This window comes from Pelmatolapia mariae, linkage group LG7 (genome assembly GCF_036321145.2).
Source record: "Pelmatolapia mariae isolate MD_Pm_ZW linkage group LG7, Pm_UMD_F_2, whole genome shotgun sequence".
Lineage (NCBI taxonomy): Eukaryota > Metazoa > Chordata > Actinopteri > Cichliformes > Cichlidae > Pelmatolapia > Pelmatolapia mariae.
This window is the reverse complement of record NC_086233.1, coordinates 52,897,885-52,924,020: the sequence shown is the minus strand read 5'-3', so window position 1 is coordinate 52,924,020 and position 26,136 is coordinate 52,897,885. Positions and strand designations below refer to the sequence as shown.

The following is a 26,136-nucleotide window of genomic DNA, read 5'->3' as shown; positions in this document are numbered from 1 at the left end:
CATTTTCAAATTATTAAACAGTAACATCTTGCATTCTTTTATTTTTACTACTTTTCATATCTTATAGTTTAACCTGTACCCGTAACTGAACATGAAGTGAATCTGTGACTAGAGCATATTTACAAACAGAGCCTATATGACACAGCAGAGGATGCTGGACAGCAAATTATTTTTGACCTACTTCCTGTCATTGCCTGCATCCTGATTTACAGTACTTCAACTTTAAAATGCAGCAGCTGATCACATTCAGACCACACGTGCTACGACCATGCCACTGTATGAGCAGCCATTAAAGTGCAAATAAAAGACACCATATATTGCTTTTTTCGTGGGTTTTTGTTGTTATTATTTCAAAGCAATTCTTTCTCGCCTGCAGGCGCTGAAATGTGCTCATGGTCAAAGAGTAACTTTAAGTGTTGCATAAAACCACCTAAAGCTAGAAAATATGTCACGGAGAATGTGTAGATTCATCTGCAGCCTAAACGGCTGCTCTCCTCTAAAGTTGTTGTTCTGTTTTGAAAGCTTCGTATTTTCCATTTTCCTCTCCGTTGGGCCTCCTTGATCGTCTTGAGACGAAACCCAACTTATGCGGCATCTCGTCGAGACGTCCCTGTCCAGGGACCTGAAATCTGCTTTCCCAAGCATGCGTCACGTGACTTCACCCAGTACTGCCTAGCTGAGCACCAAGCCTACTGGTTTCTGGATATTTCATGTGAGAAAAGGACAAACCTCGAACCCCTTTTCCTCTTATCGTTCAGTCTGAGACTGTTTTTTTTTTTTTTTTACCTTTTTACCTCATCTTCCCCCCCCCACACACACCATCGGATAATGTGGACCTTCAAAGCGCTCGGAGTATGACAAAAGATTTTAGGATGCTGGACTTGTGCTCCTCGTTTTGTTTTGTTTAGTTAAATGCCAACACGGTGAATGCGTCGGACAGAGTGGACAAGCCTGCTGCTAGAGGTCCGCATTGAGAAAGTCAACATCTTGCCTGTCTTTATTTGATTTTTTCCCCCGGAGCGACTTCAGAAGGATGTAACGACCGATCCACCTTGCGCATCTGAAGTGTCCTCATCAAAATGCAGAAGGGAATACGACTTAATGATGGTCATGTCACCTACCTGGGGCTTTTGGCAAAGAAGGATGGTACAAGACGAGGGTGCTTGAGCAAAAAGAGCTCAGACAACACGAAATGGCACACAAAGTGGTTCGCTTTGTTACAGAATATGCTCTTTTATTTTGAGAACGAGTCCAGTTCTCGACCCTCGGGATTATACCTGTTGGAGGGATGCACATGCGACAGGGCGCCTTCACCGAAACCTTCGCTGTCAGCCAAGGAGTGTTTGGAAAAGCAGGTACGGAGAGCGTGCGCGTGCGCTCACGCACAAACAGATACACACGCACCGTCTTTTTCTGCTTTATTGTTTTGCAGACTTCCAGCTTTAAACACCAGTGAGGTGCAGCAATACATGCATTATTATTTTTTCTTTTCTCGGATGCCTCTGAACTCCCCAAGCGCTTCTCTTATACATTCATTCTTCATATATCGCATCGCATGATGACCTCAAATCCAGTGCAGCAGAATAGCATGAGGTTTGCTGTATTGCACGTTATGTAATCCATGCATGACATTAATGATGAGGTAACAATATTAACACCTAATGATGTTACGGCAGCCCTGGCAGTAAGCAATGTGGTGCAGTGTTTTGCTTTGGGTTGCACCAAACCTGCGCTCGACCTAAAAAAAGAAAAAAAAGGGGGGGGGGGGGGGGGCTTGTAGGGTAGTTCAGCGGTGCATGAGTGCATGAAATGCAAATGGATTTCTAGCCTCGTGAAAACGATGCATTTGCATTTTTGGTTGGTCTCATATTTTGCTTTTTGACTTCCAGTCATCATGTTTTTGACGTTTCAGGGCGGAGAGTGCTATATCCTACCTAATGCCCCATCCAATAAAACGTGCAAAAAATAAAAATTAAAAATAAAAGTTGTGGCCTCAAGGTTTCCATCTTGTGGTAATATTTTGAAATTACACATAAGGGTCAGGAAACAGCAGGGTGCCCGTGATCAGTCAGCACTGATCTCTGTGACCTGAATGAAATGGTTTAGTGTAATGCTGGAGGTTACATTTGCCTGTCAGGTGACAGATGTCATATTTTACCAGAGCCTTTCACTCTGAAGTAGGGCATAAGATTTTTCAAATTTGAGTCCAGATAACTGCAGATGAAATATTTATTTAATCCTGCTTGATTTCCTCTGGCTCCTTGTTCAATTATTTTAGAGTGGAAAGGTTAGCAGGCTTGTTAACACCGTTATTGTGATTAAACAGTCGAGGAACACGATGCTCCAATGCTGTCGGCTTTCCTTTGCTCACTCCAGGCTCTGTGCCTGACTCTGTAGGTAGGGCTGCAATCCAATGTGAGTCCAGGCTCTTCCTGTGAACAGCTGCCCTTGTGCTGACAAAGCAGAATGCATGCACACTGGTAAATGTTGTGCTTGCACAGTTGCTTTAAAAGCACCCCAAAGAAAGAAAAAACCCTCCTTAAAGATTAAAAAAACAATGTCAGCAGTGCTCTTTTACGACTATTGTGCTGATTTAAATATGACTGCAAGCTCGCAGACAGATACCATCTCTGATTCCTGTGAATCCTGTTTGCACAGTGCAGCAATATGGGGTGCACTAATATCTGATATCTGAAGCGTTGTTTCTCATTGTATACAAATATTTTAATCAGGAGAAATCACCTGCATCGCCTAACCTTACCTATAGATTTGTGGTTTAATGGCAACATTTTAGCAACCTGCCATAATCCCCACATTACATTTATCCTGAAATGCAGTTAGTGTGAAAATGATAATGCGTTTGAGCCCGAGGTTTCTATGGCAACCCTTATTTGCATCCTAAAGAATGATGCAGTTAGAAGAGGCGGGGTAACAGCGAGGAGAGAAGCAGTGTGTCTCATCTCTCCTATTAATGTGAGCGCTATCTGAGCTAAATTTGTTCCTCGCAGTACCTTGGAGGGGTCAGGGTCCAATTATAGAAAACACAGCTTGCTCACACTGGGTAACAGCATCGCATCAACCAGTATCACAGGCAGCCTCTGACGGCAGGATCTAAACTGTAATGTAAATCAGGGGATCTGATTAAGAAAAGACATTCTGGGGTCAGTGGTGTTTGTAATTAAAACTCGTCATGAAGCTGAAAGAAGGTTGAGTTCTAACTCTTCAGTCTAATGGGTATACATTAACAAAATATTTCTGCAATAAAGCTGCTTGTCAGTCAGAAGTAACTCGGTGTAAAAAATATTCTATAATTTATCGCAAAATGCCTAATTAATTATTTACCACTCACTTATGTACGTCACACAGCAGGACTGAGAAGTGAGCTGCAAATCCGTATCTAAATTAACTTATCTGTATACAGCTGAAAGTAAATGATAGACAAGCCTTAGTGCTGTATCTCATCTCATACCTGTTTAGATCAGTAACAATATTTAAAGGTGCCTGACTGGGACATGAACATAAATCAGAATAAATACAAAATGCTTAACATGACTTCACACCAGACATTCTTAGATAGATCATGAGGGAAAACTACAACAACATGCATGCCTCTCTGCCAGAAATAGATTTTCTTTGACGGTAGGATGAATACCTAATGAATGTGAAGATGAAAGAGCAGTCAGCCGTGAATAATGATCAGCTGCATGTTGATAGGTGCCTGTTGAACATCTGCAGGCCAAAGATTAAGAGTCTGGTCAGACTCAGCGTGGCTGGAACAGTTCAGAAGAATGATGACAGTTCAATTAACTGAATTGTGATGTTGATTTTATATAATAAACTCTCATCTAAACAAGTGTTTACAGGTAAGCTGTACAAGCAGCTGATTCTGAATTTTAGTATTGTGTACAGATTCTCTTGAAGTGTTAAAATAATCTATTATAAGTTCAGTTTTACAATCGCATTTAAATAAAAACACATAAATATTAGCAATTAAACATATCCTGTGATACTACCATAATTCTTTCAGCTGATGAAGCAGATGTTTCCATTGTATCCTAACTGTTCATTTGTGTTTGGATATATTGTATATTTGAATACTGCAAACAAGCTAGTGATATTCAACAAATGCCCACTGTGGATAGTTATGCAGCAATCAGGGATAGGTGTGGACAAACTGGACAAACTGGAAATTAATTAATTAAGAGGATCTAAGCAGGTTTAAGCAGACAAGTTAGCTAAAATTAGACAAACGGATAACCAGTATAAGATAGACTAGATATTAATGATTACGATAGATGACTAATATACAAAAAGATGATACATGGTTGAAATATTGAGGAAAATTGCTAAAGTATTAATTGTTAGCCTTAAATTACAAATAAACTGCAAAGTAAATTTCCAAAAGTTGATTCTGTTCATCTGGACGTAGCGTTTTGTGGCGTTTTTGTGGGAGAAATGTTTTGTCACTTGGATGAGTGACGAAACGTTTCTCCCACAAAAACGCTACATCCAGATGAACAGAATCAACTTTTGGAGATTTACTTACCTGGATGATTGAGCATGCATCAAGCTGGAAAATAAATTCTTGAACAATAGACTGATAATTATGCTAGATTTTTTCTGCCATTAAAATAAAAAAAGAAAGACAGACCGAATGAATGTCAGGCAGAGCTAAGCTGAAATTTAGGTTATCTCAGTATTTTAGGTCTTTTTTAAAACTTTTTTTTGTATTAACAGAACAAAAATAGTGGCAGAAACAAGCTTCCATAGTTAGCTGCTAGTGCTAGTAGAAGTTGAAATAGTTTGCTAACAGGACAAACTTAAACACTGGGTAAACATAAATGATAAACAGAAGCTAGTTAGCTAAAATTACATTTAAACTGATATGTAACTGAATTAGCAGTTGAAATGGCTAGATAAAAGTACAGGGATGTAGCTGAAATACTTTGCTGGGTAAACATAAGAATAGATGCAATTTTATACACAGTAAATTGCTGTTAAATAGAGTAGTAGCAAAAAGTAGTGGCTGAATAGTGGTTACTCTAATTGATAAGTGGTACTCAGAGGTATCTGAGATATTCTAAGTAGTAATATACAATCCCCTTTTATTGTAGTTTTTTTGTATAAAGGCTAGGGAAGCTGGCTAACAGAGGAGTCACGTAAAGACAGCCAGAAGTATTAACTTTTTAACAAGCAGAATTCAGGATCTGTAACAAAACAAAAAGCACAAAAGCTCTTCATTTCACCAGTCACAACCAGTACAGCGTGAAAGGGAGAATGGTGATCTAAAATCAAGTGACAGTGAAAAAAACAGCTGTGAACAACTGTTCACAATGACTGGAGTTGCTAGGAAACAGGTATTGCACAGTTATGTAATTGGCCGTGGCTCCAGCCTCCATGTCTTGTGGCATTTCCTCCTGGGAACCAGAGGCATCCCAGGAACTGAGCTGGGGGAGGCTTCCCTCAGTGTGCTCCATCAACTGCACTGGTGGGCGAGGAAGATGTGGCTTCCCCAGGCTCTGTGTGGTTTTTAAATCACCCACTTGATGTCTGCAGCAGCGAGGCAGTGAAACAAACAAAGCAGAGGAGAAGCTTCAGTCATGCTACTATATATAACAGATTTATCCGAAAGGTATCTGATAACGAGTGCTCCTTCCTGTGCGCAGCATGTGCATTGTTGTTGTGTGTTGGTTCTAACCGGAGCTCCTCACCCTCTCCTCGCTTTTTGTTTCAGTACTATTTCACAGTCAGCTTCAACCACGAAAACCAAAAGGCCCTTGAGTTGCGCACGGAGGATGTAAAAGACTGCGATGAATGGGTGGCTGCCATATCACACGCCAGGTAAAGCCATGCAAAGGCATATCAGATGGTAAATTAGTAAAAGTTTCAAAAGTGTGGTTAAAATTTTAAAAACTTCACGGAATAACGCTTTATTCATAAGAAAGTCCTCGTTGCTTTCTTGATTTATTTAGTGAGACGAGACAGTGTGCAGTTAGATGACATTCATCGCTCCAGCTGATATACAAAGCCATGTGGTTTGTGTGTTTTCATGTTTTTACAGTTACAGAAACTTGGCTACAGAGCATGAGGCTCTCATGCAGAAGTATCTTCATCTGCTTCAGATTGTGGAGACGGAGAAAACAGTTGCTAAGCAACTTCGACAACAGATAGAGGATGGGGAAATAGAGATTGAAAGGCTCAAGTCAGAGGTAATATTCACTGTGATTTCATTCTTAGTACTTCTCAAGAGTAGGAATGTAAACAAATACTCGGTCATACATGCTAACCCCCTCCACTTTGCTCATCCTCCTCAGTCAAACCAAAACGCACCGTCAGCTAAATTCATTTATTCCAGTAGAGTCCTTAAAGAACATCTCCTGTATTCATTTTCAATTACATTATTTTATTCTTGGACTCTGCTAGGCGTGATTCACAGTTACAGTAATCCCTATTTATGATATACTGGGTCATGCCCCCTAGTTCACCCTAGCAAAAATGGATCAATGTTGGATTTTATTAAAATAAAGGTACACATTTATTTTAATTAATAAATATGTATTCCGATTTATCCATATCCCTATTTATCCATATTATATATTCCATATTATATATTCTGTATTTATAAATGTGTATATGTGTATATATGGTATATTTATGCTTATATCCTTACTATCATTCCCCTTTATTGTATCTGTAACATGCAACTTCTGTCGGTGCTGTGCTACTGGAAACTGAATTTCCTGGAGGAACCCACCCGAGAGATTAATAAAGTTTCATCTAATCTTCATCTAATCTAATCTAATTTCAGCACAATAGCATCAGCAAATTCTTGACAGTTCCTTAAAATATATTCACATCAGTCACATTAGTTTCACTTTGTATTTGGTGGCCAGTGTGGTCTGCCCTCCACTGTTTGAGACCCCCTGCTTTAAGACAGCTTTTTTCTGATTGGCTGTCCCTCATAAACTAAAGATTTAAGCGGCACTTTTGCGGCTGAGCATGACATCGTACGAGCAACGATTATAAAAACTGAACATTTAGAGCAGTCTCAAACCAGGGGGTTTTGGCTCATGGGCTCATACTTGAGACTTCAGTGTCATGCATATTGTGAGTATTCACCACTGTCACAACATATATGACAGAAAATAGGTCAAAGCCATTGTGTTTCATCAACATCTGAAACTGTTAATTGTACAGGGCATATCATAAGTACTACTTTCAATTATTTACATTACTTCTAGTTTTTAGAGTATAATATTCATGCATTAAGACCTAAAATATACTCAATTATGAGCTAAAACTCATTTCCTTGCTGTTACCTGCTCCTATTATTGTTTCAATATCATGTATGGCATCTAAATATTAAATGTTTAAAAATAATTATTGATTACCTATCTTTAATATGAGAACTAAAAATTTATAGTAGATCTAAATAAGCTACACATGTCCCCTCTCAGGAGTAACTGTTTGGACAGTTTGGGGCTTTTTATGACCTTACCAGCACCCTCAACACTAAAGGGAGCATTGTTAAAATATCCAGGATTTTGTAACTCTGTCTGGATCACAAATAGCCCAGGATTACAGGCTTTTCCATCGTCAGGCAAATGTGTGGCAGTCACACAAAATATCAGTCAGACCTGCTGTAAATAGACATCCTGGCACAATAGGACTATATTATAACTGATTCTTACTTTGCACTCTCATTCCTTTCCAAAAATTTGTCTGCTTTCTATCCTCGCTCCGACCTGCCAGCTCAACAAATAACAGCTGAGCCAGTGGGAAAACGATGGATTATTCTGATTATTGTTCTGTTTGTCTCACATGCGGAGACTAGTGTGAGAGGACAGAAATGAAAGCACGCCCCCTGTCACAGAGAAGACTCATGTTCAGGCCAACCTCTCTTCACTTTGCATCTCCTTTCAGGAACAATGCCTCCAGTAGGGCCATGTCCCCAGCTGTATTCTTCAGATCCAATAGTCCTTTTACTTTAATGTGCAAATGTGATGCTTGAAATTGAATTAGGCCCTGAATATGCATGGACTATGCTTTATGTTGCATCTCTACTATGAAATTCAATGACAATTAACTCTCTCTGTCTACAAAGTCGAGTCTGGGTTTTTTCTGTTTTATTTTTTTGGCACTCTATCTACCGCCCAGTCAGCATACACACAGGACAGTTTGACTGATACATATTGCATTAAAATGATCAACATTATGACCGATGTAAATAAATATTAATCAACGCTACAGAGGAGCAGCCAAGTGAACACAGCTAGTTTAGTCAGGCTAATGTTTTAGTGTTGACAGTGCTGACAGGTCCTGTCCTGTCGATTCAGTCACTTTGTTTACATGCTGTTACAGTAAGTGAGAAGAAGAGGAGTGTGTAAGTGGGAATGACTGGTCTTTTTTGTGGTTGCTTCCGTGACAGATTGCTGGGCTGCTCAAAGACAACGAGAAGATCCATGCCAGCCCTGCAGCCGCTCCAACTGACGATGACTCTGAAATTAAGAAGATCAAAAAGGTAAAGCAAGCAGTCTGAACTTCTGCCTTGATTTCATGCATTTTCATGTTCTGAGAATGCACGGTCTATTGCAGGTCCAGAGCTTTCTGCGAGGCTGGATTTGCAGGAGGAAGTGGAAAACCATCATCCAGGATTATATCCGCTCACCTCATGCAGAGAGCATGAGGAAGAGGAACCAGGTGGTGTTCAGCATGTTGGACTCAGAGGCAGAGTACGTCCAGCAGCTTCATATTCTGGTGAACAACTTCTTGAGGCCGCTGCGCATGGCCGCCAGCTCTAAGAAGCCTCCCATCACCCACGATGATGTCAGCAGCATATTCCTCAACAGGTTGGCTCATCCAGAGTTCTTCTCTAGATAAAGAACATAATCACAAGGACACATACATATAAGCCTTCACTTCACAGTGAAGTACAGCATACTGGCAACCAGATAATAATGCAAAACCTGATGATTGTTGTATTATCAGAGAAACTATTTGCATTTAAAATCTGGTACCAAAAATGAAATATGTGTATGAATGCTCCAGTGTTTGTTGCAAGTACAGTATATCCTAATAATTAAGTTGACTGTGATGGGTTACAGGTATGTGTCCCAAATTATGAACTGCACCAAACTTGCTATTCGAAAATAATGGTGTCAACACAAATGCCCTTAAGCTGGTACACCTTTAGGGTTATCTCTGTTATATGATACAGAAGCTAAAGTCAAATATGATACAATAATGACTGTATACAAAGTAACAAAATTTGGTGTAATACCTTTAAATTTGTTCACAATGCAGATACACAAGGAAAGAGAAATTTCAATTGTTTGCTTAAGTGATGAGGTAATTAAAAAAATTCATTGTCTTATGTACAAATTTTCATAAAAAACCCAGAAGTTCACAGCACACTTTATCTTTATTAAAAGTGAGTGATTCCAGGGAAATGTACTGATGATGTTGAACAGTGCAGGGTTCGATCGCCCTCCTGAGTGGATGCATCCGCTCCCTGGCCATAGCTTTTACTTTTTTGTGGTTTTTATGGCAACCAAAGCTTTTTTACTAAACAACAAAAAACAAAATAAAATCAGACAAAAAAGACTTTTCTTTCACACTGACCTCAAACGAGCACTCGGGCAAACACAGCTTTCATAGAATTTTCCTTGTGTCTATTTGTTTTTTGTTTCTGCACCTGTTTGGTAATTTCTTGGCATCATCCAGTCAGGCTTGTGCCGAGTTGAGAGGAAAGGCACTGCTGAGACACTGGTTATGCTGATGAGGAAGCACTGTGCAGTTCTGGTCATCATTTTGGCACAAATCTGAATTTGCGTTATAATACACTCAGATTACCTGTTATTGCAAATGCAGACATGGGGCAGTTCATGTGGCTTTAGCTGGTAGACCTTAAAAAAAACTCTTTGAAGCTATTGTCTCATCTGTTCAGCTAAAGCCTGCTCATTGGTCTATAGAATTCAGGCCACAAACAAAAACCAGAAGGATCAGGTACCACAATTCCTGCCCCTTCTCTACATATTCTGCATATTCATGCATAGATATCTTTTAATAGATTACATTAGGTGTGAGCGTTTTGCCATGCATAAGTTTTAAATCTAATGCAGAATGATGCATCTGAAGCATTATGATACTTTTTTAAATTTTAAAATGGAATATCATCTGCATTAATATACTGGTAACCTCAAGTGCCTGAATTTGTGTTTTATAAGTGAGCAGCTTGCAACAACTTGTAAAGAGCTACATACTCCCTGTGTATTGGTTTGAATCTTCAAAGCAGATCTCCGTACATTTAATGTGTAATAATATTGTAACAGATTATGTAGACATCTTATTTGTTAGCAGTAATCCTGATAACAAGTCTGTTAAAGTAAATACTGGTTCAGTGTGTTGTTTAAACACTGTAAGCAATAAAAGTCAAAGTGCACAGTACAACGCCCCAACTAATAGAATGAGATCAAATAAATGCAGTGTGTATACTGGCTCAGAGCGACATGCTGAGCAGTAAAGAGAGGTTTGGGCCTCTGGATATTATCAGTGGTCTAAAACAAGAATTATAAATGTAAATACAATAATGATAAATGCAGATTACAGAGGCAGAAGCACCATGCCTGGTTTGAGGAAGAGTTATTCCTCATAGAATTTGGATCATTAATGTTTACTTTTGATAAACACCTTGGATGACAGAGGATAACAGTCACACCTCTTCAAGCCCTGTACAGCTTACACCTGGCACATCATGGATACCCTAGTTATTAATTATTTATACCTATGAACAATGCAACTTCTAAACAGTACACTGGTATTTAAAGACAACTAAATTTCTGTGATTGTTTTTAGAACTGTTATTTTTTTATGGTCATTTCAAGACATAAATGGATCTCTTTAAATATGTAGTCAAACGTAATAACTGCTCAGATTAAAATTAGCCTTATCCTTCCTTACCTTACCTCATCCACATCCAAATTCGCAGAATTATTACTCTTAAAATCTTTGTAGTCTGAGATTAGTTTCCCTAATAAATGTTTTTTTCAATCTCTACTTTATTTCAGTGAAACCATCATGTTTCTACATCAGATCTTTTACCAGGGCCTGAAAGCCAGAATAGCAAGCTGGCCAACATTAGTCCTTGGTAAGAGTCATGTCTTTGTTGAATTTCATTACTTTATTCATAATGCACTCATTCAGATGTTTGTCAGAGTGCACGTGATGAAATGTGATTAAAAAAAGTTTGATGTGTCCGCAGCTGACCTGTTCGACATCTTGCTGCCCATGCTGAACATCTACCAGGAGTTTGTGAGGAACCACCAGTACAGCCTGCAGATCCTGGCACATTGCAAGCAGAACCGAGACTTTGATAAATTGCTGAAGCAGTATGAGGCCAAGCCCGACTGTGAGGAAAGGACCCTGGAGACCTTTCTTACCTACCCTATGTTCCAGGTTAGCTCATTTGTCTCACTGATATTCACAAGAAATAAAGGCAGGCCCATTTGTTTGCTGCATAGGTGCAGCCTGGAGCTAGCTTTTGTTGTTAATTTTGTGCTCTCGCAGCTTGAGCCAAGTTCTTTTCTCCTTATATAAATGTCACCCTTGAGCCATATATTTCACCAACCTAAAACTAGATGCCTTTTGCTATGCCAATGATGCCCAGCTGTAGCGGTTTGCAAAGCAGTCGGCCACTTTGTTTTGCGGTTGCACTGCCTGTGAGTCAAATGTAAACAAAAGGGTCATCACTAAAACTCTAAAAGGCAAAATGTTAATCTTTTCTCCTTTTCTTTATGATGTAGACTGTTCCTATGTGTCACCTATAAAACTGGTACAGTATTTATCCCTGTTAATCTCTAAGAAATACTTAATTACAAAGTAAAAGCACGTTCTTAGTGGGTGATCTTAAAGAGTAATAACTGAAATCCCCCTTTAGAATAGAAGTTAGACCCTTTTTATGCTGGTACTCCAAACTGTGGTAAAAATGTTTTAATAATTATGTAAATATGTTTAAAACCTGATTAGTCCACCTGCTACAGATTGAAATGATTGATTTTTTTAGTGATGAGGCCAAAAAAAGGTGATCACCTACATATCATCTGCAAGTCTCTGATCTGTCTTATTCCATCCTGCAGTGAAGCACAGTCTTCACAGTCAAAGATTAAAAAAAATACAGTCAGAACTGGGAATGTTGAGTGCAGTCACATACAGCGAGGTCCTTGAAGAAAAACTGCTAGTACAAGTGATGTGAAACTGGTTCAACGGGTCACCTTTCAGTGTTAGAATGACCTGAAGCAAAGCAGCCAAAACAATACTGGAGTGACATCAGGCCAAGTCTCTGACTGTCTCTCGCTAGAATTCAACCCAGTATAACATCTTTAGAAGGACCTGAAGATGGTAGTTCGTGTGCACTTTTCATCCACTCTGCAGAAACTTGAGAGGGTCACCCACGAAGAATTGGCAAAATTGCTCACATCCAGGAGGGATTTGGCTTCTCTAAAGCTGTAATGGCTGCCAAATGTTCAAAATGCTGCACTGAGTGCTTACAGTAAAGTGTGCAACACATGAAACAGGTGTGACTACATTCTGAAGAGGCAGTGGCATTTATTAAAAGCTGTGTAACCGGATTTGACTGATTTCCACTTGAGCTAAACCACTGTTTTCATTAATATTATCTGGCCTGTTTACTGGACATTGTGGCTCAGACAGAATTTGGCTTCAAATATGCATATTGTAGCATTGCTCATTAACAAAAGAATTAGCAGGCATTCGTCTGCAGTGTTTCAGGATATCTTGATTATGTTTTCATGTCTATAAAAATTGTTGGTCTCGGAGCTCACGCTCCTTTCTGGCAAGGCACGCATTTTCCCCAACAGTCCACTCTGCTGGGGCCTGCTGCAGGCTGTGCTGTGTTGATAATAAATTTTGCTGATGAGTGTAGATTGCGCTCTCTACTGATCTTCTTCTCATTGTGCTGGCACATATTTATCCCTGTGTTTGTACGCTTGTGCTGTGCACATGAAAGATCTCGCAAGTGAGCACGACTCTCCTGCTGCTTTCTGTTCTGCCTCTCCAGATTCCTCGCTACATCCTTACTCTCCATGAGCTGCTGGCCCACACGCCCCATGAACATGTAGAGAGAAATAGTCTGGACTATGCCAAATCTAAGCTGGAGGAGCTTTCCAGGTATAACCCATAGCCCCAGATGGGCGTGGTATCTTATATGAGAGTGACGTCTTTTTAATTCATATGAATACAAATAATAGATCAGTCTAAAAGCTGTTGAATTTTTTTTAGAATAACCAAAAAAGCATGAAGAGATATTAACTGTAAATATAAACAGATACATTTTTTATTTAACCAAATATATAAAGACCCAATTTCAGCTTATGAAGCTTAATTTTTTTTCTATTTGATGTATAATCTCCAAATGAGAATGACAAAAAGGCGCTTTTTTGTGTTGTTTTTTGCTTTCTTAGAATAATGCATGATGAAGTGAGCGAGACCGAGAACATCAGGAAAAACTTGGCAATAGAGCGCATGATTGTAGAGGGCTGCGAGATTCTCCTTGACACCAGCCAGACGTTTGTAAGACAAGGTAACTCTCATCTTTAAGTGTTGTACTTTGGATCCCAGCAGACAGCAGGGTCACAACAGAGAGAGGTTTCCTGTCCCTCCACATTTCTGACAGCCAGATTTTACATTTCCGGCACTTTATTGTGCAGCGTGGCACAGGGGTGGCTCTCTCCTCCTCTCGGTCTCTCTCTGGGGAACAACACGTACTCCTCACTATAAGAGCTTTTAATTTCTAAGTGTAATTAGACGGGTCTGTGGCAAACTGATGATGAATCTGGAACTGTAAATGTCAAATGTCCCCAACAGGCCGTGATGGATAAGAAAAGAGAAAAGAGACGTGGTAGATTATTTTTCCTCTGTACATATAGTCATGTACAGAGGAATGTGCCTTTTCATTTTTGTATCTACATGTGTCTCTTCTTTGCTCCTTCATTCTGTTTGGACGCACTCTTTTTTTCTACATAAAGGGTCCCTCATCCAGGTGCCAATGAGCGAGAAGGGCAAGATCACCCGTGGGCGACTGGGTTCTCTGTCTCTAAAGAAAGAAGGGGAGAGGCAGTGCTTTCTCTTCTCCAAGCATTTAATCATCTGCACCAGGGGGTCTGGGGGAAAGCTTCATCTTACCAAGGTGGGCCTGAGCTGCTGAGCTGGCAGCATCACAACCTTTCTGCAAAAGTCTGGGACACCTGACCTAAAATAAATGAATTAAGCAACACTAGATGAAATATTCACTACATTTGCTCAGATACTGTAGGCTCATTAACATGTGTGAGATTAGCAAACCCCCCATCCCAAACATTTACTGAGAGGTTTTCAAATATTTTACATAATAATTTGCCAGATTTTTATGAAACGGAACCCTTCTTTTAATACCTTCTGTGGTTTTTCCACAATAATCATTCAAAGCTGTTGCTTCTTTATGCAGCATTTATGAAGTCTTCATTTTTAGTGATAAGGTTTGCCCATATAAGAGATCCAGATGATATCTAAAACCCTTCTTTGTCCAGCTTAAATATTTGGAATAAAAACAAACTTCCTTTTATGTATTTAAACTTAAACCTAAATATTCTGAAAGGATAAACTAAAAGTAAAGATGCCCTAAATAGCATCAAATGTACCTTTTTGAAGGCTTTGTGTGTTTTGCCAAGCTGAAGTTAAGGATACTTTGGAGAATAGGATGAGGATGAGGACATTTATCACCTCTATATATGAATGACACATATTTTTATGCTGATGGAACTGATTTTTTTATGTATGCACTACATTTACTACATCTACATGTGTATTGTATGCTGTTTGCAGAACGGAGTAGTTTCGCTTATAGACTGCACTCTTGTGGAAGATCCTGAGGGGACAGATGATGAGTGTGAGCGTTTAAATATTTTCTTATAGAAATGTGCTTCATATGTACTCTGTTTCATGGTTTAAATAACTGATGAATACTAGAGGATGCTAGCTTTATTAGAACAAATGAAAAATAATGCTCCAGTAAAGGCAGGCAGTACTATGAAGTGCACTACTTGTTTTGGGTAAAGATCTGGCACTGTACAATCACATAAAACATGTTTATGTCTTTACTGGCTATAAATGAAATATATAAGGAAAATGACAAAAAGTCTTTGTGTTTGCCTCAAAGCAAAATCAGACAAGAGTGGTCAGGACATGGAGCACCTGGACTTCAAGATTGTTGTGGAGCCAAAGGACAGCCAGTCATTCACAGTCATCCTGGTAGCCTCCTCAAGGCAGGAGAAGTCTGCATGGACTAGTGACATCAGCCAGGCACGTCAACGCACATCACAGTCTTCCAGCAGTCAGTTACAGAAATCACTAACATTTCCTCTGTCCTATTTCTGTACTTCAACTGCATGTGTCCTGCAGTGCATAGACAACATCCGCTGCAATGGCCTGATGATGAACGCCTTTGAAGACAACTCCAAAGTCACAGTGCCGCAGATGATCAAGTAAGCTGCTTCTTTACATGTAACTTGGTGAAGCTTCTCCCTTTTTTTTCTTTTTTTTTTTGATTTGTATCTGTTTTCTTAACAGGTCAGATTCAAGTCTGTACTGTGATGATGTGGACATCCGTTTCAGTAAGATGATGAACTCCTGCAAGGTGCTGCAGATCCGCTACGCCAGCGTGGAGCGTCTGCTCGAGAGACTTACTGATCTCCGTTTCCTTTCAATCGACTTCCTCAACACTTTCCTGCATTCCTATCGTGTGTTCACCACTGCTGATGTGGTGCTGGATAAACTCATCACCATCTACAAGAAACCCATCAGTGCCATTCCTGCCCGGTCAGTCACTTTACATTTGGATAGACTTGAATGCTGCAAGGTTGTTGACAGCGCTTACCACAGACAAACAAATCTTATTTGAAGTGTGTGGCATCCCTCCACACCTTGCCAGCCTGCATAAAGATGAGATTGATTTATTAGGATGTGAAGCTTTGTCATCCTCTAATCAATGTGAGGCACATATAGGAACAAAAGTTCTGTGGTTTTTATACAGAAATTTTTTTGTTTGTTTTATTCAAAGAATTTCATGAAATTACACAAAACACGATAGGAAAACTATAAAAAGATATTGACCAATTTGATGAGATGGGTGCTGCATTTTTTTTCTTAATTGCTGGGTTGTGTTGCAAAATTTATAAACTATACTTTTACACAGTTAACAATATATATATTGCAACTTAGGAGTCACTGACTTTAAAAAGCAGTCCAAGCAACATCCAAATGTTCATATTTTCCAGTGGTCTCGTGGTAAATGAGCATGGAGCTTGGTGGTTTGCTGTGTTTGTTTTGTTGTTTCACGCACATCCTCCTAAGTGCAAACTCAGTCAGTAAGGTACCCCATAATTAATTATTTTTCAATAATCTTTTAAACTTGACAGTAGTGGTTATAGTTGCTTTCATTGTATGGTGCAAATTTAAATTTGATCATGAGTTAGAGGCTGGACATGTAGAGGGTGCAGTATGCGTGTAGTGTTCATGGGTATTTGTTTCTCTGTGTTTAAGTACATAGACGCTGTATGTGACACTGAAACGATTAAGTCTATTGATCTTTTGGGCTTAGCGTGTGTATATATAGAGCTTGTTTTATTGGTTAAATCCAAACACAGAGACTTAGCAGATGTGGCACTGCTACAAGGCTATGGTGACTCTGTTTCACTGTATGTTATGTACATATCGGTGTGTATTGGTCCAGTCCATCCTGCTTGTGTGGGAGTGTCTCAGCCGGGCTCTGTCACTCTATGGCAATCAGCCTCAGTGCTGCAGGACCCCACCCTCCTGCAAAAGATTGCACTGGTGCTAACTCTCTGCTCTGCATGCCTAGAGTAAGGGCCCTGCTGTGGAGCTCAGATCAGGGCTCTCTATATCCACACCCTGCATTATGCTCTCCCGTGGCGCTTGTCATGTCACTGAGAGACACCTACTCTTGGCTGCTTGTGTCAGCAGTGTCCATGCGCACTATCGCTCACTGTGCTATTTATGGGAACCTGTGAGGTCGCCAGGAGGCTGGCAGGGAGTGGGAGAGGGTTTTCTGAAACACTGCAGTCAGCCGAGACATAGTTGAAAAGAGACTTCTGGTTGCAGGGCTGACTTGGTTTGCATAAATTATTTCAGAGGTTCTGTTTGTTTAGCTAAGCTCTTAAAATATAGAGCATACTTAACCAAATAAATAAATACGTGCCCTAACGTCTAATGTTTATATCCTCCCCTGATGCAGGTCACTGGAGTTATTCTTTGCCAGCAGTCAAAATAATAAACTTCTTTATGGCGAGCCACCCAGCTCCCCCAGGGCTAGCAGAAAGTTCTCCTCCCCTCCTCCTCTCGCTATTGCCAAGAACTCATCCCCCAACCGCCGTCGCAAGCTCTCTCTCAATATCCCCATCATCACTGGGGGCAAAGCTCTTGACCTGGCTGCCCTTAGCTGCTCCTCAAATGGCTATGCAAGCATGTATTCCTCCATGTCTCCATTCAGCAAGACCACCTTGGACATCAACAAACTGTATGTGTCCAGCCCGATCGCGAGCAAAATCTCTGATGAGGGAGAAGACAAGAAGGAAAAGGTGGACGACCCCTCAGCATGCAAACAAGGTGGGTGACTTGTAGCCATTTAGAGTACAATTTGAACTCTGCTTTGCTACAATAATGTCTTTAAAAGAGCTTAATACTTACTACTGTTTGCTTGTTACGATACAGATCTCTCTGTACGAGAAGAAAGTGATAATGATCAAAACCAGAGCGATGACGGGGATCCAGAAGCTTCTCCTACCAAATCTCCAACTACACCAAAAAATATCAAATGCAAAAACTCCTCAGGTAGATTGTATCTTAGTCTTGTACATGATTTAAAATGAAATGTCGAGCTTATAAATCACTTTATACTGTTACACTGGGAAATACTTGTATTTAACCTAGCTACATTTCTAAATAATGAGATCAGGATGTGCACAAATAATACTTGTGTCAAAATACAAAACACACAAAATTCTGTTTCAATGAGAGCACATGTACCACACTCGCCTGCTGTTAAAACCTTCTGTTTAAAATCAGCAGCCAATCAGAAGAAAGTTGAATTAAAGTAAGCAGAGCTAAACTGGCTTCTTTCAGAAAGAGCATCAACAGAGGGGCAGCACCAAGGCCCTTATTTATCCTATATAAAAAAAGATTATCTTGAGTTTTGAATCATGCAAAACTATTCACATAGAGTCTTAAGAACTAAAGAACTAGAGCAAAATACGTTTGATTACACAGACAGATTAAAAAAACTGCAGAGTTACTCAGAGAAAGAAAATTCTGCCAAAGGTAATGACTTGTTGCTTCTTTTTTTTTTTAAGTAATCTAGATCCACAACAGTTTTTATCAGCTTCTTCCTCAGCACAGGCTCCATGTCTTGACCAAATTTCATAAAATGTTGATTAACTGTTTTTGTGTAACCTTGCAGATAGACAGATGGCACTTGACAAAAAAAACCCTTGCAGCTGACAATACTTGCCGTCAAGCATATTTTACCATCTGTAGGAGAATGATGAATTGTTTTACTCTTTAAATAACCCCGTTTAGCCATATGCTGTCATATTTCTATCTGAAAAAAAATATGTCACTGTGGAACATAAGTAACATGAAATATCAGTCGTTCGATGGTTATGAATATGTGGGGAAAGCCAACGCTTGGCTTCAGTAGGTGTTAGGGAAACTTGTGTCATAGCAACTACACTGACAGCGTGTTTTCCCTACCGCCCCCAGTAATGAGGCTGTTTCACTGGAGCCAAGATTATCTTTGCCTTTCAAATCTTATGACAGAATTATACAATATAAGTTTTTAAAACGAAGCCTTATCTGGAATATGTGAAATAACTGGAATAGTGAGGCAATGTGTAGGATTATTAGCAGCCTATGATCCGTGTTCCCAGGATTTATACATCGAGGAGTGCAGAGAATCTGTTGATTCCTCTGTTATGCTGATATTTAGTGGCTATATTTAGCTGCAACCATCTTGAATATCAAAGCCTCTTGTAAAGGAAAGTCTGGAGGGGAACTTTTGCATTGGCCTGCAGTGCTCCCTAGTGGAGGTTTGTGAAATGAAAAAACAGGCCATCCAGCTTTATGTGTATATTGTGTTATAATAATAAATATACATTTACAGCTTGTATTTTTTAAACTGTCCTTGTGTGTAGAGTTTTCCCTGTTTTCCTACAACAACGGCATGGTGATGTCATCATGTCGAGAGCTGGACAACAACCGCAGTGCTCTATCTGCTGCCTCCGCCTTTGCTATTGCTACTGCTGGAGCCAATGAAGGTACCCCTACCAAGGAAAAATATAGACGGATGTCCCTTGCCAGTACAGGTATATTCACCAAGAAAGTGTTGGGCAATTCTCTAAACTTTATTCTCCTTCGGTGCCTCTTATTTAATGTATTTTCTTGCAGGTTTTCCAACAGATCAGAGAAATGGAGACAAAGAGTTTGTGATCAGACGAGCGGCAACCAACAGAGTCCTGAATGTGCTTCGGCACTGGGTGTCCAAACACTCTCCGGTAACGCATTTCATAGCAGAGATGTTAACACAGCATCCTGGCATATTTTCTCCTTAACAGAGGAAAGAAATTGTTTTGGAAAATAACTTAATAAAAATTTGAGAATATTATCCACAGAGAATAAAACAAATTCAAAACTAACCTCATAATCAGTGATGATCAATGACAAAATCTACAGTTTTCTATCATCCGTGTGTGCTGTCTGTGCCTCTCTAGGACTTTGAGAGCAACAATGAGCTGAAAACGAAGGTTATTGCCTTCTTGGAGGAAGTGATGCATGACCCTGAGCTGTTGACCCAGGAGAGGAAAGCGGCAGCCAACATCATCAGGTACCGCTGAGTGCTGTTTGAGTGAAAGAGGGATTAAAAGGCATTTTACTGGGTCATTAAGCTGTACATCTTTCAGAGGTTGACCTTCTTTTTCATGTCACTCAGGACTATAACTCAGGAAGATCACGGTGACAATCAGATCGCGATAGAAGACGTGACACAACTGGTAAGTGAAGTGAGTAGCTGCTGTTCGTGGCTCTATTTGAAACCAATCCTCTGCTCACTTGGCTGCTCCCATTATAATAGATGCTGAATATTTTTGATCAGTTATGAGACATAAATACAGCAAACAAGTAATGCATTATGCGATAGTTAGCAGATGGGATTCACTAGACTGGAATCTTGACGGTGCGTGAATTTGCACATATGTAAATGTTGTTCAAGAGTGACAAGCAGTGATTTCACAAATGCCACAAAGTATTTTTAGATACAGGTGCAGGAAGTGTAATCTAATATATTTATTATAATACTATCAGCTAGATGGGGGGTTTTTTCTGCCTGAAAAGATGACAAATTCAAAAATAAATATTGAAAAACAATAAAACAGTTAAAGATTTCGTTTGCATATATTTTGCTGTCCTTGATCACAGAAACTTTTATGAAAATTAGACAGTCAATAGCACATTTCAGTCTAATTAAAAGTCATTTTACCAGCATCTGACAAATTGAAGATGTAAAAGTTAAAAAAAGAAAAAAAAGATTTAGAGGCTAAGGTGCATCAAAACCTACAGAAATACCTAGTTTGGTAGATTATTTATTGTCATGTTTAAACAAACTAAAGTCAAGTTAGCTAATTTGGATCATTTGGGATCTGTTTTAATGTTTTTTTGGACTGTTTGTGTCTTGCAGGTTGGAGGAGGGAAAGCTGAGACCTTCGAGAATCACTCAGCAATGGAAATTGCAGAGCAGCTCACTCTGTTGGACCACCTGGTGTTCAAGGTCATTCCATACGAGTGAGTGTCATCACACCACACAGCCAGGAAGCACGAACACACCAATACATGCTTCACTTCTTCTTTGTTGGTTTGCCTCGCAGGGAATTCTTTGGCCAAGGCTGGATGAAGAATGACAAAAATGAGAAGACACCGTATATCATGAGGACAACGAAGCACTTCAATGACGTACGCTCCAGTCAAAAAGACCTCTTATCACATATCGAACCCTTCTATCCAAACGTAACATGAAGTCTAAACTACTTGTTTCTCTTTTTTTTGTCAGATGAGCAACCTTATTGCCACGGAGATCCTCCGCTGTGATGATGTTGTAACCCGGGTAGCAGTCATCGAAAAATGGGTAGCTGTGGCCGATATCTGCCGTTGTCTACATAACTACAACGCTGTTCTCGAGATCACCTCATCACTAAACCGCAGCTCTGTTTTCCGCCTCAAGAAAACTTGGCTCAAAGTTTCCAAGCAGGTTTGTGTCTCTATATGCATTGCTGCTAGTCCCTGAAGTGCATGGTATTGTCACTGAACTTGTTCATTATCACCATTTTTTTCTAGACTAAAGCACTGATTGACAAACTGCAGAAGCTGGTCTCATCAGAGGGGAGGTTCAAAAACCTCAGAGAGGCTTTGAAGAAGTGAGTTCAAGGACATAGTTTCAGACTGGATCAACAAAGCAAACAAGCAGCACAAGTGGATGATAAGTGGTTTTTATTCTCTCTTTTTTTAAATTCTAGTTGCGATCCTCCCTGTGTGCCCTATCTGGGGATGTACCTCACTGACCTGGCTTTCATTGAGGAGGGAACGCCGAACTACACCGAGGACAACTTGGTCAACTTCTCAAAGATGAGGATGGTAAGATGTTAGGCGATTCCTGATATGAAAGACTAGTGCTAAGTTTGTGTCACTGACATCCTTGCTTCCCTTTTTTTCCAGATTTCTCACATCATCAGAGAAATCAGACAGTTTCAACAAACAGCATATAAGATTGACTTGCAACCAAAGGTAAATTAATTAATCGCAAAGACCACAGAGCAGTAGTTCCCAACCTCTCTGACCACTGACTACTTGAAGAAGCTATTTCTAATATATGAGCTGCAATCAAAAATTTCAGAGACTGGCCCTGTAGAAAGTAACAGTGGTACCTGATTTAAACCTGGGCAAAGCAAGCACTTGGCAACAGTGGAAACAAAAAACTTCCTTTTAACAGGAAGAAACTTCCAGCAGAACCAGGATCAGGGAGGGGCAGCCATCTGCTGTGATCAGTTGGGGGTGAGAGGAGGGAGATAGAGATTAAATGCAGAGTGATGTATAAACACACAGAGTGAAAGTAGTGTATTTTTAAGAACATTAAAAATACTGACAGAAAACTTCTTAAAGTGCACAAAGCATAAATGTAGAAAAATTGCTCTTGGTCTCTCCTGACCTAATGTGTCGTTTTTGGGAATGAACACTGAACACAGAATACTTTATTAATCTCTGAGGAAATTATGTGGTCACAGTTGCTCCAAGACAGTAAGAACAGGAAATAACTAACTTAAATTTGATAATACAAACTTACAAATTATAACAGAATAAGTCTAGCTCTAAATATAAATATCCCAGTATATTACACAAATTAAATATATAGTTGACATTGAGGTGCCCTTTTTATCATATTGACTTTGTAATTTTCTTTGTAGATGATGTGATATTAAGCGTGTGGAGAATGGAGGAATTGTACAGCGAGTTAGCCACAAGCAGGAATGAATTCCTGTGTTCTAAAAATTGGTGTTTGGTCACAGCACAGATTTGAGTTTAATGATGAAGTCACAAATAAAAGTTGGATAAAGTGGGACAAAAAATAGCAGGAAGGAGTTTATGGCCATGCAAGGAGACACCATTGAATAGAGGTTAAAAAAAATTAAATGAGGTGCATTTTTTTGCTTTCATATAGGCATTGCTGTTTGATTGCATCTTGTAAATGCAAAGGCTAAGTTCCCCTATATCTTTGCAAAGTATTTTTAGAAAGACACGGGTAAATAACAGCAAAAACGTGGGATGTTAGTTTTTAATTTTCAAGGTGGAAATGCTTCAAAAAGATAAGTTATGAGTGCTTGGGACCCTTTTAGATATATTGCATAGCACTGTTTTGCCCAAATAGTGATTAATGTTTTGTGTTCTTGTTTGTATTATATTATTCAAATAAATCAAAATCAGGCCAAAGTAACTCATTAGTTCACATAATCAAAATTTACAGTATAAACATAGTGATACTGATACTGACGGTTGCAACTAGTAACTTGCTTCTATTTAGTATTGTTTAAACTGTGGAAATAATCAATATAATCAAATAAAAAGTCCTTAAATTTGCTTTTTCCCCCCCATATTCTAGGTAGCCCAGTATCTGCTGGACAAAAGCTCTGTTCTGGATGAAGAAAGCATGTATGAAGCCTCACTCAGAATTGAGCCTAAAGTGCCCAACTGATGGGGAAGGTGGCCTCCATATTATTTTCTTTGTTAATATTACACATCAGTTAACATGCACATCAACATTTGTATAGCTGTACATGCTTAAGATCTTGCTCCTCTGTACAGTAGATGTTTAAGGTTGTTTGACAACATAAAACATTTTAGTGTATATTTTTCCGTGTATGATTTTTGTTGTTGCCATTTCCAAAATGACACCTGCTTGAAGGATTTTTTTTTTATTTCTATGAGTATTTCAAGAACAATAATAGAGGTCACTTTAGCTGCATGCAACCGTGTCTTCTACTGTGACCAATGACATTATTTTGCATCATGCCATACTGTGTCAAATTTGCACTTAGAGCACTCGTGTTGCTGGCTGTTGTTCTCTTGGCTTGAGTTTTATTGACGACTGAAGTTCTCTGCAACCAATGTAGCATTGTAAAAAAAAAACTAAAACAAAAAAAAATACTGCATAAAATCAGGTAAAAGAGCACAGAGAATATAATTAAAGATAGAGAACAGTGATCAGTGCAATTGACAGCAAGGTATCCAAAGCATATGTGTCTCTGTGCTTCCCGAACCAAAACAAGAAGGATTTGTTTCTTCATTTCTGCTCACTATTCTAAAGACAGGGGTTCCCAACTGTGCTTATACCACACTGAATGTTTTCCTACAGTGTAACTGTGGACCAGTCCAGTATGTCCAACCAGATATGAAAGTGAATAGAAGGTAAAGGTTGAAGTTAAAAGTTGAAGTTATTTGCTAAATGAGAAAAATTTATACAGTCCACAGGAAGGTCAACTCTGTGAGCTAAATGCTAAAATTTGCATGCTATATTTGCGAAGCTAACTGAACAACAAGCTCACCACTGTAGCTTAGCTTGTTAGCATGCTCACATTTTCTAATTAAGAATAAGAATAAGAACAACTTTATTTATCCCGAGGGAAATTCTTTTGTCATGTACATGCTCAAAGCAGCAGGAGAGACAGAGGAACTGATGAATAAGATATAAGATATACAATATATACAATAAGAATAGTGTACAGTAATATACAGAAGGAAAGTGCAAGACATAGTATCGGAATAATAGTAATTAGCACTAAACGTATATTGAAAGCTTACAGGAATGTTATTGGTTTTGCAAAAATCAATCAAGTATTCACCAAAAATTGTAAATATTGTTCTAAAAGTTGGAAAGTTAATGGACCAGTTTATCCTCTGTTGTTGTTGAGACATTTTATTAACATCCACTGATGTAAATCACTAATGTGAGTAAGCTTTACCCTGTGGACATCATTTAAATCAGAAGCAAATGTGCTGAGATGTGCCAAAATATTTCAGGCTGAGCTGCGAAGAATCGCACTCTTGTTGCTAGAACCATCAGCTCAGTCTACATATTTATACTGACACATATAGCTGATACATATAGACCAAATGTGACAAACGGGACATGATGTGCAGACACAATCTGTACACACTTAATTACCTGTAGAGTTTTTTTCTTCTTCTTCTTTCTGTCAAGTAGTAAATGTTCTAAAGCTGGTAATGATAAACAATCCGTAGGTTGGGAACCTCTTCTTTAAGTTAAGTTTAGCTATAGGATAATACACTTTCTCAGTTGGCACACGAGGTGCCTAAAGTCTGCTGAGTTCACTTATAAGCTGTGTAACAACATAGAGTGTTAAAGAAGTGAGGTTTGTGAGGTTTAAGGTGACGGATTTGTCACCTGCATTTTTGTTACACTTAAAGTACACCAGTAGAGTTTCCCCCTTTATGCTTGAAATTTTTGGTCTTGACTTGTTAAATTGAAACTCATGGAAAAAAAAATCACACGCGGTGGTTAAGTGTTGTACCTTCAGGTTCGGGTTCTACTTCTGTAGAGTAAAAGTTTGTTGCTCTTCTGTAATCAAAAGACAATCTGTCCTTTTTGCTGTTCCAGTGATTGTGGAACATGACTGTATATCACTCTGTTATATGCATTGCTGTTAAAAACTATGATAAAATGTATGTGAATGACCTCTGCCTGCAGCATTCAAACACTATTTTTGTAGTAGTATAAGAGAGAGTGACCTGCTCTTTATATGAACATGGGAAAGTATTTTGTACTTTGTTGTTAATTCACTTCACTGAGATGCGCTGTACATTTTGTACATGCAACCTGGCATATTTCTCAATGTGGAACAGTGTAATCCTCTCAAAAAAGTTATATCACAAGCTTAACACAAAACGCTACAACAGTGTGGTCTTGAAACCATAACTTAGAGGTAGGAGAGCAATTCAAAGTGTTTTGCATTTATACTGTAATCCTGTCTATAACCATTTCTGTTAGCAGGAATATAGTAACGTAGTGCTTATTCTGTGAATATTTGTATGTATTTTTACTATGTATGTACAGTACACTTTTGAAGCTAATGTGGTAGGCATGCAACACCTTCACAGACAGAATAATACTATATACTTATACTGTATACACTTATAAATGCACATACTCTTATAAGGTATATAAACAAATAAACATTTTGCTGTAAGCAATACCCAATGGTATGAAAATTATCTTTCAACCCTCATGTTTCCACAGCTTAAGAAATATTCCCAGTTTTGTAAGGAAAAAAAAAGATTAAAAGAAGATGAAGAACATAACAACAAATAAACAAAAATATGTTTCCCAGTTACCTCTTGATAATAAATTCATTTTATCTCAGGGGCATTTTGTCTCAAGTGTTTTTGTAGATCTTGTATCAGTTGACATGCTCATCTAATATGATGAAATAAAATACAGTCTGAAAGTTCTTA

At 39.0% G+C, this 26,136-nt stretch overlaps 1 protein-coding gene across 2 annotated transcripts; it reads left to right on the top strand.

Annotated features, from left to right (window-relative positions):
- The first annotated feature begins 635 nt into the window (after positions 1–635).
- Positions 636–26,044, top strand: rasgrf1 (Ras protein specific guanine nucleotide releasing factor 1). 2 transcript variants are annotated; one of them, XM_063479689.1, is made up of 27 exons: positions 636–1,355; positions 5,735–5,841; positions 6,062–6,209; positions 8,429–8,521; positions 8,596–8,849; positions 11,067–11,146; positions 11,261–11,454; positions 13,076–13,185; positions 13,479–13,597; positions 14,043–14,203; positions 14,878–14,941; positions 15,212–15,354; positions 15,454–15,536; positions 15,622–15,870; positions 17,306–17,676; positions 17,782–17,901; positions 19,260–19,430; positions 19,513–19,619; positions 19,836–19,948; positions 20,054–20,123; positions 20,798–20,901; positions 20,985–21,069; positions 21,167–21,364; positions 21,451–21,530; positions 21,630–21,747; positions 21,829–21,897; positions 23,267–26,044. In XM_063479689.1, the coding sequence occupies exons 1-27, from the start codon at positions 1,080–1,082 to the stop codon at positions 23,357–23,359; spliced, it is 3,780 nt and encodes a 1,259-aa protein (XP_063335759.1). In that variant the 5' UTR covers positions 636–1,079; the 3' UTR covers positions 23,360–26,044. The 2 variants fall into 2 exon arrangements, with proteins under 2 accessions (XP_063335759.1, XP_063335761.1); XM_063479691.1 differs by having other exon boundaries at positions 637–1,355; positions 20,054–20,114.
- Positions 26,045–26,136: the final 92 nt, after the last annotated feature.

Excerpts from the sequence above, each read along its gene's own strand:
- rasgrf1 (XM_063479689.1), top strand. The coding sequence starts at position 1,080 with ATGCAGAAGGGAATACGACTTAATGATGGTCATGTCACCTACCTGGGG. Across the intron at positions 13,598-14,042 it reads CCAGACGTTTGTAAGACAAG|GGTCCCTCATCCAGGTGCCA; the intron begins GTAACTCTCATC and ends TTCTACATAAAG. Across the intron at positions 20,124-20,797 it reads TGACACAACTGGTAAGTGAA|GTTGGAGGAGGGAAAGCTGA; the intron begins GTGAGTAGCTGC and ends TGTGTCTTGCAG.